The sequence below is a fragment of the Eptatretus burgeri genome, chromosome 6 (assembly GCF_056783735.1).
Source record: "Eptatretus burgeri isolate ZD-2024b chromosome 6, Ebu_testis_v1, whole genome shotgun sequence".
Taxonomy (NCBI): domain Eukaryota; kingdom Metazoa; phylum Chordata; class Myxini; order Myxiniformes; family Myxinidae; genus Eptatretus; species Eptatretus burgeri.
Window position 1 is genome coordinate 58,215,090 of NC_140966.1, and position 15,947 is coordinate 58,231,036.

General features: G+C 42.8%; 1 protein-coding gene across 1 annotated transcript in view; it reads left to right on the plus strand.

The window, feature by feature from the left end:
* Positions 1 to 10,757: 10,757 nt before the first annotated feature.
* The window catches only part of LOC147024863 (uncharacterized), a 124,340-nt gene continuing 119,150 nt past the window's right edge, over positions 10,758 to 15,947 (plus strand). Inside the window, exon 1 of the mRNA XM_085885203.1 lies at positions 10,758 to 10,909. Within this exon, the coding sequence (XP_085741329.1) occupies positions 10,806 to 10,909 (104 nt within the window). The 5' untranslated portion in view covers positions 10,758 to 10,805. The remainder of the gene's footprint in view (positions 10,910 to 15,947) is intronic.

The following is a 15,947-nucleotide window of genomic DNA, read 5'->3' on the forward strand; positions in this document are numbered from 1 at the left end:
TTGAATGTCAGGGGTGTTACAATCCCTCTTTATGACCATCAAATCAACTGTGATCCACCTTCCTTTGTGAAAACAAAGCCTGCGGTGAACCGGTTGAGATGGGGTAAAGCTCCTGGGATCTGTGGCATCCATGCTGAACTTCTCTAGGCTGCTGGAAATGCTGTACTCGTGTCGTTGCATGCAGTTATGTGCTCTGCCTGGAACACAGGCATCATCCCAACTGACTGGATGAGGGACCTTGTTGTGCCTCTCTGGAAAGGGAAGGGTGATCGCCAGGACTGCAACAACTACCGAGGGGGTGACGCTGCTCTCGGTGCCGGGCAAGGTCTTTGTTTGGATAACTCTTGATCATGTTCGCCACTATCTGCTTGAGCACCAGTACCCAGAGCAGTCAGGCTTTACACCAAAGAGGTCAACGATTGAGTGTATCCTTGCCCTTCGGGTCCTCACATAATGCAGATGAGAGTTTTGGCATGGGCTGCTTGCAGCTTATGTTGATCTCTGCAAAGCGTTCCATTCAGTGAATCGAGAAGCCCTCTGGAGGATTCTTGGTCTTCGTGGGGTGCCACCAAAACTGATCAATCTGATGTCTGAACTATACTCTGGTATTGAGAATGCTGTGAGATGTGGTGACACCATCTCTGATTTATTTTCAGTTGTTGCTGGAGTTTGTCAGGGGTGTGAACTGGCCCCCACACTTTTCAGTGCTTGTATGGACTGGATTCTGGGGAGGATGTCAAAGAGATCAAGCTGTATTGCATCATTTGGGAATGTCAAGATCTGTGAATTGATTTTGCGCATGATACAGTCATCTTTGCGGATACTCTGGATATCCTTTTGGGGGCCCTGGATGTGCTGAATGAGGAGTCTGAGCTGCTGGGATTACGGTTTTCCTGGGTCAAAACTAAGATGCAGGATTTCAACGACATCTTGAATGCTGTTATCTTGTCTGTACCTGTTTGTGGTGAGGATGTTGAGGTCACGGAGAGATTCACTTTCCATGGTAGTGATAGTCATGTCTCTGCTGACTGTGAGCAAGAGGTCAATGGACGTCTAGGTCGGGCCTTGGGAGTCATGGATTCCCTGGATCGTGGGGTGTGGCACTGTCGGTATCTGTGCAGGAGGACAAATGTCTGAGTCTTCAGGTCTTTGGTGCTTCCAGTCTTGCTCTATGGATGTGAGATTTGGACTCTGACCATGGATCACAGATGGAGACTTAATTCCTTTGGTACCTGATCTCTTCGGAGAATCCTTGGTTATCACTGGTCGGACTTTGTGTCCAACGAGCAGTTGCTGAGAGAGACTCAAATGAGATTTTTACCTGCGTAGTCCGTGAGCATCAGCTGTGGCTGAATGGACATGTGGCATGTTTTCCTGACGCTAATCCTGCTCACCAGATTCTGTCAGTGAGGGAGCCTCGTGAGTTGAGGAAGCCAATTGGCCGACCAAGTGCCTTGTGGTTGCATCAGTTTGATCGACATCTCGAGGAGATGGAGATCGGCCAGGCATCTGCCTGGGGGATGGCCAGACGGAGTTCCCTGGAGTACCGGCGGTAAGTGGGTGTTGTGACGCACTGCTCCGGTGCATGCTTTCATACCTGACCTGACCTGAAAGGTCAGATTTGAATCCAGACCTTAACCAAAATATAATTGGCTTGTTCTTGTCACCTAATCAACTCATCCACCTCGTTTTGTCATAGTTTGTCTACAACTTTTTCAGATGTTTTATATCGTTTTTAGCCATATCTCTTAATGGTAAAGAATTACTTTTTAAATTCTAGTGTCCGGATACAGATCTTCAGGAAAAGCTAATCACTTCATCCTTGTCACACACCTTAGCTCTCCACTAATTTTTATACATGACCATCCGCATGCTGGGATGTTATTTACTTGATTATCACATGGGTCACACCTTTGTGGAAGCCGTTGCTTTCAATATACTTCGTGTCCCCCATTTACCCAGGCGTTTCCATTGTTTTTTTGTCCCCTGCCGGTATCTCTACATTACATTTACTAATACTAATGAACATATTGTCATTAATTTATCTTCTGATTCGAGTTTTTGAAAAGTTGTTACCAAGAATGGTGCAAATCAATTCTAATAATTATCCCATGCACCCATGTATGTAGTACCATACGGCTTATGTTTACGATGTAATCGGGAGGGGGTTAAAAATCATCTGCCATGACACAAGTTATTCTTGTTCTTTTCCGAGAAGCTTGTGCATCTCTTAGCAAAAAGATATGACAAGCATCTCATTGTACGTGTGCGACAGTGATGTCGGAATGTCTGGGGTGGGGGTGAAGATGAATGTGTTCAAGTGAAGAATAACGGATATGCCGGGATGGTTTTGTTTCATCCTCGCTTCCTTTGCGCAAGCCCCATGGTGTTGGGGGTGAAACCTCTGAAGGTTACGAACTTTATGCGATATTTTTTCCTCCGAGCCATTTATTTTTTCAAGAAACACTTTCTGCATACTCTGCGTGGATCTGATCTAAAGAGCACGCTTGTATGGATGTGTTTGTGGACTTGTCAGAAAGTCCATCCCATATGGACACGATGGAATGAGATGTACCGTTCTCTGTTACACAACTTTGGTGCTGCCGAAGCAGTTTCTTGGCACGAGATATGTTTGGTGGTTTGCCATTTCCTTCCCAGCAGTAAATCAGGCCATGAATTTGGAGAGAGAGAGAGTTCACCTCCTCTTCGCTAAAGACAGCGTGAGATCTTCAAAGTCAACCGACTCATACGAGCAGACGAGAAACCTAGTTCAACGTCCATTCCAAGGGCTGGCAGTCACAGTGATGATGGCTCTGCCTATGAAACACCAGGGTGACAATTTCAAACTGCATCAAGATTCAAACGCAGGTTAGGCAGTTTAAAGACGACTGTGCATACCTCTGGGCTGTGTACACTGAGACAGAAGAATAAAGGGTGTTTGTTAAGTTGCCAAAGAACTAAAGATATGGTGGAATTCTTTCTTTGGTTGCTTTTTTTTAATGGCAAGCCACAGATTTACTGATCACCCCTCAGTCTCGATTGTTATAGTTACAGCTATCAAGGCTCTGCATAAAATAGTTCACACACACACACACACACACACACACTAAAACTTTTTAACTGCAATAGTTTTTGTTCTCACCGTTTCCCTTGTGATGGGCACCACCTTCTTGTGCATCATTTACTACTATCCCATTCGATAAGTCTTTAAACAGCTAGTCAACGAAACTCTTTGATAACGACGTTTCTGCCAGATGATGGGGTTTCACCGTCATATATCCCTTTTGAAGTTGGGCCGCTCAAACACAGACACATTTTTGTGTCTCACATAATAATTAATCAATGAGATTCACGTTTAAATAATAGATAAAAGAAAACTCAACCTTTAGTCCGGTCAATGGAGGTGAAAACAAACAGCCGAACCTGAAACAATTAAAAAAAAAAAAAAATTTTAACCTGATGATGTTCAGAAGATACCCATTAATATTAACCATGAAAAACATAGGAAGATATATCGGTCAAAAATATCGCATTTTTAGAGTCAAAGTAAGTCACATGATTGAATGTCAAAATACATGTCACAGCCTTTTGTCAAGAATTTTAAAATAACAGAAGTGAGATAAGTTTCAAAGTTTATCCCTTGACAAATCACATCAAAGGTAGTTTCTTGCAGATTCCGAATTTATCATTCACCTCATACAATTTAGCTGGCAGGATAACCGAGATATACACACACACGCGCGCACATTCGGGCTGTCTAGCGTGGGTTCGAATCTCAGGCCAGATATATAATCTTGCCATCCTGGTGTTTCACTGGCACAGCGATTCATCAAGGTGTGCGTCAACCGTCCCTCGGATGGGCGTTAAACTGGGCGTCCCGACTGTCAGCATTTGTTGGAAGACGTTAGAGATCCCACAGTGCCCCTTGCAAAAAGTTGGCGAGCTTTTGCTATCACCCTGGCGAAATTCCAAATAAGTGCTCTAACTTACAGGGGGCATTGCATCAGCGGCACAGCCGCATCCCCAGCAAATGATGCCACCCACAGACTTGTGCTGCATACGAACGAAGAAGACCAGGAACAAGAGGCATGGGCTGTTTCAAAGCCATTTTCCTGAAAGACATTAAGTAAAAGGAACCTAGATCGTTATTTTTTCTGATGACTGGAGAGGATCAACACTTTCTTGTTAAAAACAAAGTTCATGTCCTCAGTGAAAACAATGTCACATTATGACTTGTGGTTTATTCTTCGGAGGTGGGTCATTTTTACCTCCTCCACAGAATGCATGGATTTGGACGAAACTTGATGGACAAGTTGGGTTTGTGACAAGGCCGAATTGATTCGATTTTGGTGAAGATCCAGATCCGGATACTAGAATTTTAAAATTGATTCTTCACTATTGAGAGAAGCCTGGTGTTGGCTTAACTGTTAAGTTAGCTGGCTTAACATCTTCGAGTTCTGAGTTTGAGCCCCTGCCAACCCATTGAAATAATACCAGGTGGGTAGACTCAGCCTGTCATTCTTCTGAGGTTGGCAAAATGAGAACCAGTTTACCGCTAACAGGAGTGCTGAATCAGTGGCACAGCTGTGCTTCCAGAAAAACGATGCAACCAGCAGCCGGAAGCTGCACACAAAACAGCAATTGAGAGATAGGGCCAAAAACGATATATAGCACAATGTATCAAACAGTTATGACGGATTCAGACGAAACTTGGTGGACAAATTGGATGTGTGCCAAGGAAGAATCAATTCGATTTTCGTGAAAATCCCTATCTGGATCTGGATAATAGAATTTTGAAAGTGATTCTTCATAATTGAGAGATTAGCCGAAAACGATATATATATATATATATATATATATATATATATATATATATATATATATATATATATATATATATATATATATATATATATATATATATATTGTTACGAATTCTGGCCCACCTGGCGTGCGAGCGATTGCGTAACTCCAATCGCAACCGCGTCGCCCACCGGACGGACAATTCAGTCGTGACCCTCCTGGAACTACCGCCAGGAGCCAGTCACGGGTAGGGGTTTAACCTCACCATGATCGTGCCAATTGCCCACCCACGCAGGATAGGGTTGCTCGCCAAATTCGACCTACCTAAGTACCTGCGCGAGTAGTAGGCCGCAAGTCGGCCTAGGACACGAACCGCTTAAGTGGTCCGTTCCGTGCTACAGTGATAACCGAGCGGTGTTATCGCCGACCTCGACGGATCAGATTCTCTTCTTTACCCTGGGTGTTCAAAACCCACTACTAATTCCTTCCGTGATGCAAGATGGCACTTTCAAACAAGGGAAGAGGACGCAACCAAACGGGGAACAGTTCAACAAGCACATTTATTTCGCAAGCACGTATTTACAGCCATACAGTGAATCATGCACGTATGTACAGTCAAGCAAGCAAATTAAGAATTTACCACGAATAAAGTGTCTTGATTTCACACGCACACTTAGACAATTCTACTTATAAGACGGCGCCACCACATGCATTTACACAAAAAGCAAAGAAAAACCACCCCCAAAGACAAGGGTGGCAGACAGGTCCGTGGACCAAATATACGTGGAGCCTGGATGAGCGGCCAGGCCCACAAGCCGAAGGGTCTACCCGTGCCCTCGTGGCGCAACGGTGGGCAGGTCGCGATGTCTACTCCCCACGGCCTTGCCTGGCAGCACCTGTCCTCGGGCACCCGGTTTGGTTGGTGAGCTCTCTCTCCGGCATTCTCCACCCGGATACGCAGGCTCGCGCTACACAGCAGACACCAGAGTTGGGAACGGACGGGGTTATCGGCGCTCTCTCAGTGCGGATGCTCGGTTGGGGGGGGGGGGATTGTTGATGCCCCGTAAGGGGGAGGAAATTGTTGATGCTCCCTCAGCATGTCGATGCTCGGGATGGGGGAATTGTCGATGCCCTCTCAGCACGTCGACGCTCGCTTGGCGAGACGGGGGTTACTGGCGCTCTCTCAGCGCAAAGCTCGGTATGGGAGAGGGGAATGGCTGACACTCCTTTCAGCGAGTTGATGCTCTTTTCCGCGAGTTGATGCTCTTTCTGAGCACTCTGGACCGCACTGGCTCTGGCAAGCTCTCCCTGGCTGTGGCCTCCACGTGACCCCTTTTCCCGGCAGTGGTGCCCACGTAGCCCTCTGGCTTTCCACTGAGCCCCTCCGCGTCTCTGCTCCGTTCGCCAACTCTCGCTCTTCTCACCCCTCAACTCTGACGCGAGCTCCGTCCTGTTCATCCTTCCTCTAACTCGACTGGCCCCCATCTGCCTTTCCCCGACTCACTGCTTCAAGCTCTGTCCTGTTCTCCGACCCCTCGAGACTGCCTCGAGCTCCGTTGTGCTCGCTCTTATATACGCCGGGGGAGTGGAAAAATCTGACCCCTGACCTTTGACCTCCAACCTCTGGCTGAGCGTACCTGGTTGAAATAATCGGGGCCTCGCCCTGTCAGAGTGACCCCTGACCCTGGCAAAGCCGACGTGGTCGGAATCACCAAAGCCTGACCCATTCAGCTCAGCTTCATCCCACTGAGCTGATGGTGGTAATGAAACCAACCGAAAGTGGATGAAGATTATGTTTTCACCCATGTCTGACTGGTCTGGTTGTTTGTTACCTGCGAAAATCATTTTTTTTTTCAAGAATACATATATTGGTTGGTGTTGTGCATTATTCTGTCTGTCTGTTTGCATGTCAATCGCCTATAGATCACCATTTTAAACCGATCTTCACGAAACTTCACCACCTGGTAGAGTTCGTCATAAGCAAGAAGCATACTGTTTTTGAGTTCACAAGGTCAAAAGGTCAACATAGCCCAAAGGACATCAAATTTTTCAAATATCTAAAATCTTCAATTTTCATACGATTGATGAGAAATTTGAACAGGATTTGCAATATCAAGTCACTGAGTTCAACCACCAATTATTTTTGAGGTCAACAATGGCCAAAAGGTCAACATGGGTGGAATTTCTAAAATCCTCAATTTTCATTCGATTGACTTGAAATTTGAAGAGGATTTATACTTCAGGTCACTAAATTCAGCCAGCCAAATATTTTGAGGTCAACATAGACCAAAAGGTCAACATAGGACCAAGGTCAACAACCAAGGTGGTTTTTCTAAAATCCTCAATTTTCATCCAATTGACAAGAAATTTGAACAGGATTTGCAATATCAGGTCTCTGAGTTCAACCACCAATTATTTTTGAGGTCAACAATGGCCAAAAGGTCAACATGAGCTGAATTTCTAAAATTGTCAATCTTCATCTGATTGACTTGAAATTTGAAGAGGAGTTGCATATTTGGTAATTTAATTCAAGCACAATTTTTTTTTTTTGATGTCAACATAGGTCAACAACTTATGTGGGATTTCTAAAATCCTCAATTTTCATCCGATTGACGAGAAATTTGAACAGGATTTGCAATATCAGTTCACCGAGTTCAACCACTAATTATTTTTGAGGACAACAAAGGCCAAAAGGTCAACATGGGCGGAATTTCTAAAATCTTCAATTTCCATTCGATTGACTTGAAATTTGAAGAGGATTTATACTTCAGGTCACTAAATTCAACAAGCCAAATATTTTGAGGTCAATATAGACCAAAAGGTCAACATAGGCCCAAGGTCAACAACTAAGGTGGTTTTTCTAAAATCCTCAATTTTCATCCGATTGACTAGAAATTTGAACAGGATTTGCAATATCAGGTCACTGAGTTCAACCACCAATTATGTTTGAGGTCAACAAAGGCCAAAAGGTCAACATGGGCTCAATTTCTAAAATTGTCAATTTTCATCTGATTGACTTGAAATTTGAAGAGGATCTATACTTCAGGTCACTAAATTCAACCAGACAAATATTTTGAAGTCAACATAGACCAAAAGGTCAACATAGGCCCAAGGTCAACAACGAAGTTGGTTTTTCTGAAATCCCCAATCTTCATCTGATTGACTTGAAATTTGAAGAGGAGTTGCATATTTGGTAATTTAATTCAAGCACAATTTTTTTTTTTTGATGTCAACATAGGTCAACAACTTATGTGGGATTTCTAAAATCCTCAATTTTCATCCGATTGACGAGAAATTTGAACAGGATTTGCAATATCAGGTCACCGAGTTCAACCACTAATTATTTTTGAGGTCAACAAAGGCCAAAAGGTCAACATGGGCAGAATTTCTAAAATCTTCAATTTTCATTTGATTGACTTGAAATTTGAAGAGGATTTATACTTCAGGTCACTAAATTCAACGAGCAAAATATTTTGAGGTCAACATAGACCAAAAGGTCAACATAGGCCCAAGGTCAACAACCAAGGTGGTTTTTCTAAAATCCTCAATTTTCATCTGATTGACGAGAAATTTGAACAGGATTTTCAATATCAGGTCTCTGAGTTCAACCACCAATTATTTTTGAGGTCAACAAAGGCCAAAAGGTCAACATGGGCAGTATTTCTAAAATCTTCAATTTCCATTCGATTGACTTGAAATTTGAAGAGGATTTATACTTCAGATCACTAAATTCAACAAGCCAAATATTTTGAGGTCAATATAGACCAAAAGGTCAACATAGGCCCAAGGTCAACAACTAAGGTGGTTTTTCTAAAATCCTCAATTTTCATCCGATTGACTAGAAATTTGAACAGGATTTGCAATATCAGGTCACTGAGTTCAACCACCAATTATTTTTGAGGTCAACAAAGGCCAAAAGGTCAACATGGGCTCAATTTCTAAAATTGTCAATTTTTATCTGATTGACTTGAAATTTGAAGAGGATCTATACTTCAGGTCACTAAATTCAACCAGACAAATATTTTGAGGTCAACATAGACCAAAAGGTCAACATAGGCCCAAGGTCAACAACGAAGTTGGTTTTTCTGAAATCCCCAATCTTCATCTGATTGACTTGAAATTTGAAGAGGAGTTGCATATTTGGTAATTTAATTCAAGCACAATTTTTTTTTTTTGATGTCAACATAGGTCAATAACTTGTGTGGGATTTCTAAAATCCTCAATTTTCATCCGATTGACGAGAAATTTGAACAGGATTTGCAATATCAGGTCACTGAGTTCAACCACTAATTATTTTTGAGGTCAACAAAGGCCAAAAGGTCAACATGGGCAGAATTTCTAAAATCTTCAATTTTCATTTGATTGACTTGAAATTTGAAGAGGATTTATACTTCAGGTCACTAAATTCAACGAGCAAAATATTTTGAGGTCAACATAGACCAAAAGGTCAACATAGGCCCAAGGTCAACAACGAAGTTGGTTTTTCTGAAATCCCCAATCTTCATCTGATTGACTTGAAATTTGAAGAGGATTTATACTTCAGGTCACTAAATTCAACGAGCAAAATATTTTGAGGTCAACATAGACCAAAAGGTCAACATAGGCCCAAGGTCAACAACGAAGTTGGTTTTTCTGAAATCCCCAATCTTCATCTGATTGACTTGAAATTTGAAGAGGAGTTGCATATTTGGTAATTTAATTCAAGCACAAATTTTTTTTTTTGATGTCAACATAGGTCAACAACTTATGTGGGATTTCTAAAATCCTCAATTTTCATCCGATTGACGAGAAATTTGAACAGGATTTGCAATATCAGGTCACCGAGTTCAACCACTAATTATTTTTGAGGTCAACAAAGGCCAAAAGGTCAACATGGGCAGAATTTCTAAAATCTTCAATTTTCATTTGATTGACTTGAAATTTGAAGAGGATTTATACTTCAGGTCACTAAATTCAACGAGCAAAATATTTTGAGGTCAACATAGACCAAAAGGTCAACATAGGCCCAAGGTCAACAACCAAGGTGGTTTTTCTAAAATCCTCAATTTTCATCTGATTGACGAGAAATTTGAACAGGATTTTCAATATCAGGTCTCTGAGTTCAACCACCAATTATTTTTGAGGTCAACAAAGGCCAAAAGGTCAACATGGGCAGAATTTCTAAAATCTTCAATTTCCATTCGATTGACTTGAAATTTGAAGAGGATTTATACTTCAGGTCACTAAATTCAACAAGCCAAATATTTTGAGGTCAATATAGACCAAAAGGTCAACATAGGCCCAAGGTCAACAACTAAGGTGGTTTTTCTAAAATCCTCAATTTTCATCCGATTGACTAGAAATTTGAACAGGATTTGCAATATCAGGTCACTGAGTTCAACCACCAATTATTTTTGAGGTCAACAAAGGCCAAAAGGTCAACATGGGCTCAATTTCTAAAATTGTCAATTTTTATCTGATTGACTTGAAATTTGAAGAGGATCTATACTTCAGGTCACTAAATTCAACCAGACAAATATTTTGAGGTCAACATAGACCAAAAGGTCAACATAGGCCCAAGGTCAACAGCTAAGTTGGTTTTTCTGAAATCCCCAATTTTCATCCGATTGACTTGAATTTTGAAGAGGATTTATATTTAAAGTCACACGACTATTGGAACGAGTGTACACGTGGCACGAGACACTGCATTATTATTGAGTGGCATCACAGGCAGCGAGTTCATTCATTTGATTCGGACGTGCGCTGTTGCTTTCTGCTTAAAACGAACTAAAAAAAAATTGGTGGTGTATAAACGGAGATGTCATTAGCATATGTGGTACGTTCTTCCTTCTTCCCTGTGAGGAAATATAATGCACCTAAGAGCATGAATGAAAATATCGTTGCTGGTTTTAATTTCACAGTGTTACATGTATTTATAGACGACGGTGAACAAAAATAAAACAACTCTTTCAATTTTGCGACTTTTCACGACGCGACCATCAAAACCATTTTACGGCGCGATCATGGCGCTGTCCAGGACGCAGATGGAAAATACAGCGAAAGATGAAGAAGATGAAGATGAAGAAGACGAGGAAGTGGATGTGGACGTGGAGGGCGATTTCGACGGGTGAGAGAAATGATGTTTTTCGCCGTTTGGAATGCAAATCGTCTTGACCACGGACGTGCCTTCCAAACCGAAGGAATGCTTCGGGAAATTAATTTGTTTTTTAATTTCCGGTCAGCGTTTCTGCTTTGTGAATGGGATTCTTATTTTTCCAACATTTTAACAAAGAAAATCGATATTAAAACGGGTTCCATTGTTTACACTGAGTTAATGTGCTGTATATATTTAGTGGTGCGTATTGCGCTCTCGCTGACGCTCTCACAATCCCCATATCCGGCCAAGTACCACCACTTGCACAGCCCAATCCACCACATAATCGGCAACCCCAATAAATCCTTCCTCTTCTCCAATGGCCTGATTTCCAATCATCCATTTGGTTTCAGACCAGGTCACTCTACCCTGGATATGCTGCTTCTGCTCTCCCATCAATGGATGGATGTCCTCAATGCCGGACATGAAATCCGAGCCGTATCCCTGGACATATCACGTGCTTTCGACATGGTCTGGCACCCTGCACTACTCACCAAACTCTCTTCCCATGGTATTCAAGGCCATCTCCACTCATGGCTCGCAGACTTCCTCTCCTGTCGCAGTCAACGTGTGGCCCTAAATGGAGTTCTTTCATCCCCTCTTCCTGTGCAGGCTGGAGTTCCTCGAGGCAGGGTTCTGGGCCCTGTTCTTTTTCTGGTTTTCATCAACGATCTCTGCGACTCTCTGCAAAATCCTCTTTATCTCTTTTTTTTCTGATGACTCCACCCTCTGCCGTACCATCTGTCATCCCTCAGACCGGCAAGCCGCAGCTTCTTCGCTCTCTGCAGATCTGGGTAAAATCACAAACTGGTCCAACACGTGGAACATGTCTTTCAATCCAGACAAATCTCACACTCTCACTTTGTCTCGACGAAAGGACCATCTGGAACGCCCCCCCCCCCCCAATGTACTTTCTCAACAAGCTTCTTGAAGTCCTTTCTTTCAAGATTCTGGGTCTCACCATCTGCCATGATCTTTCCTGGGAAAGCCACATTTCCGACCTGGCCTCAAAAGTCAGTCACCGATTGGAAATCCTCCGTCGTGCAAAGTCCTTCCTTGGCACACCTGATTTCCTGACCACATACGAAGCTTTCATCCACAGCCTGATGGAGTATTGCTCTCCTCTCTGAACTGGTGCTCCCACCTCTCACCAGTCTTGGCTTCACGCTGTGGAAACCAAGGCATTTAGGATCATTAGTATCTCCCACGATGAGGCTGAGTGTTTGGGTCTCTCACTCTCACCACAGGCAGGTCGGTGATCTTTCTGTCCTTTGGAAAATAAGGAGTACCCTGACATCACAAACGCGACCGTCTCCTCTCCGGCCTCGCATCCCCCCCCCCCCGCTCTGTCTGAGAGACGTCGCCCCCCCCCCCACCCTCATATTTCCGCAGGGTGCTCAAGGTCCACCAGCAACTCCCTTCTGGTAAAACTACCAAAATCAATCACTGCTCACCTTCACTCTTTCATTCCTCTTTTTTCCTTCCTTTGGAACAAACTCTCACACACTCTTCAATCCGACTCTTCCCTTCAGGTCTTCAAAGCAGCTGTTCACCACCACCTGTTATCTTCTCCCCTCCAAAACCTCAATCTTTTCTACCCCCATAAATCCACCCTAAACCCACCTCCTTCATATTCCCTGCTTTCATACTTGAAAGTCCCTGTCGTGTAAGGACCTGAAAGTCCCTGTAGTATCCACCTCGTTTACCCCATGTACCCCGCCTCATCCTTCTCCCTTCCTCAGATCTCTTTATGTCTCTGTTCCACACTGTTTTTATCCTTCCCTCTTTCACCCCTCTTGGCTCCTGTTCTCCTTGTTGTACGTTCTGGGTGTTGGCTCTCATATGAGCCTTGGCATTGTGTACAAAAAACACAAAAGCAGCGTTGTTGTTATCGCATGTCACTGGTTAACATTACCTCGTGCAGGACAAGTCCATGGGCAGTGTCAAGGGGAATTGATATTTTTGGATTGGATCCTCAAACTAGGCATGTTCTCACCATCTGCCGTTTCTCGGGTCACTTGCATCAACTCTTTCTTCTAGAACCCACACACACACAAACACAAATACACAATTGGTCAGTCTGGTCAAACACAGAGATAAAATAGAAAGTAAAGAAAATTTATTTTTTTATGTTAAAGACTCCATTCTTTCATGTTAAAGACTCTTGAGTCTTCATCAAGGCCAGGTCTTAAATAACAACTGGATTGATAGAAAAGTGAAGAAAGAGTCCAAGTTTTTGAGGAAGTAAAAAAATATGTGCTTTTTGTAAAAGGGAAGGTCGATTATTTTGTTTGAGACATTGTCGTAGAAAAATTATTTTCCGGAGTTGCTGACCATGGAGACTTAGACATCAAGCAGACCTTTGGTCAATCATGCTTGTGTCATCTCTCAGCCCCAAAACTCCTTTGCACTGAACGGGGAATCCCAAGCAAGTAAATTGGCCATTGTAACAGAAAACAATGGCCGAGTTTCTTCAAAAGAGACCAATCAATCAATCATTCATGTTCTTATCCAAATGCGATGGAACAGTTAACTTTGTGATTACATCCGAAGAATACGGGACTTTAAAAATGACCATAATCCACCCCAGAATGCTTGGTGTGCATGCGCAGAAACCCCTAGAAATAGAGATCTTCAGGGCATGCCAATTTCTATTGTGCGTACGCGACAAAGTTTGTTACATAAAATATCACACAAAACTTCTACAAGAAGTCGAAAATACCTGGAAAAGTACCTGAGAGAAGCTGTGATGTGCCTCTGCACAATCTAAGTTGGGGGGGAGATACCAGTTTGGGTGATTTTGGACACCGATGGGCAGGTCATATCTGTGGCTTGTGAATGCACAAGCTAAGTTTTTAAAATGATATTTACATTTAATCATGTTGTGGTCGGGGGAGGGTTGGGATCTCCTGAGGGCGGTTGTAAATTTTTTTTTTTTCAGTTCTGTGAAACCGCATGCCTCCCAGGCAATCGCACACAACATACAGCAATCCCAAGGCAGTTATTTCAATAGTATGTGTATTAGTTAGTCCCTTCCATATGTCTAGTAGGTAAAGGGGAAAGATGCCTTGTGTGGGACTCCTTCAGTTCGACTTCTTAGACCTCTTTAATCTTCAACTTTGCTGTTCTTCCACTCCTTTGTTTCACCCTTTTCTCTCAAACGAAGCACGCACGCAAATCAGTAAAGACTAATAGTAACCAAGTAAGCGCGCCGTGAGCCCCTCATTTGCATTTGCACGCCGATTTTCCATTCAAAACTGTGTGCCAATTCTTAAGCGCCATTTCACGTCAGACCTTTATTCCGCTCACCAAATTATACCACGCTCACCGCAACAACTTCATATGACTCAAACTCCCCACAACAACCCACCTTACATTTTCCATCACAAATGCGACCATTTTCACAATCTCGTTACAAGGAACTTCAACTTCTTCCCCACAACACCACGTTGCAATCTTACCTCGTTACAAACACCACAACGTGCTCCTGCTACTCCACAACTATTGCGTTTGCATTCATTGCTAAAAGGAGAAGTGTGTGTGTGTGTGTGTGTGTGTGTGTGTGTGTGTGTGTGTGTGTGTGTGTGTGTGTGTGTGTGTGTGTGTGTGTGTGTGTGTGTGTGTGTGTGTGTGTGTGTGTGTGTGTGTGTGTGTGTGTGTGTGTGTGTGTGTGTGTGTGTGTGTGTGTGTGTGTGTGTGTGTGTGTGTGTGAGAGAGAGAGAGAGAGATCATTATCCCCATAATTCAGGTTTCAGAGGGTGAAATGGAGCCTTACCAAGGCTTGGAGTATCCATCTTGGCTTTGGTGAAGGATCGTGATTCACGGCCTAAGTTCTGAAGTTGTGTTGTTTTCAGAGTTTTGTTGCGATGGCTCTCTTCAGGATCGTCACTGAGCACCGGACAGCCTCCAACTGTAGTTCGCTTGTCGTAATGTTCCCAGGAATGGTGTGCCGGATCTTTGTAAGATTCTTCTTTATCATTCCCATTGCTCCAATTACCACTGGTATAATTTTGGTGCTCTTCAGCTTCCAGGATCTTTTCACTTTATTCTTGAGGTCTTGATATTTGGTCACTTATTGATTTCTGCATTATTTAGACCAAAATCACTGGGTACTGAAACCTCAATTAGCAATGCCTTCTTTTCCTTCTTGTATCTGAGTACTATGTCTGGTCACAATGCTTTGTTTTCTATGTTCACGCTGGATGGGATCATCAGGTCATACGTGAGCATGATGATCTTGTTTTCAACGATTGCTTTTGGTTCATGTTTCCATGAGTTTTGTGGAAATGGGATATTGAAATTTCTGACATGAGCTTTTTACATCCTGATAGGAAGTGGCTCGTGCCTTCTGCTTCTACCTTGCAAAATCTGCACTTGTCTGATTGGCTCAGTCCTGCCATTTTTTTTTTCAAGTCATTCGTGTAGTATCCTTTGTCTTGGGCATTTACAATGATTTGTGTAGTGTCCGGACATTCTCCTTGTCTATCCCCAATCTGTCCAACTTTTTTTTTTTTAGGTTAATATATTTCCCTGCTCTTTTGTCTTTCTCCCAGTTGTCATTATATATCTGTTGGTATTTCAACATGTATCTTTCTTTTGTCTTTTTTGCAATTGTTGGGGTTGTATTTGTTGCTGTTTCGGCTGGCCTGTTGTGTTCATTCATGCTTTTGTACAAATTGTACTTGGTCGTCTGTTGAACTTTTCACATTCTCCGCCAATCCTACAGTCATCGCTCTGTGCACTTGATTGAGTTCTATCAGGCCACCACCACCTTTCCTCAGTAGGTACATTCTAGGCATAGTGTTTTTATTTTATTTCATTTGTTTGTTTTTTTGTTGACTATTTTGTTGAGAGTGAGGAGTTTCCTTGTTCTGATGTCTAGTTTTTGATTTGCTCTTGTTGCCAGTTTTCTATTCCACAGCTGCATTGGGAACATTGGTACTGCCAGTTGGTTTCTGGCTTTGATTTTGTTCCTTAGGGAGAGGTGTGTTTTCAGAATCAGCCTCGTTCG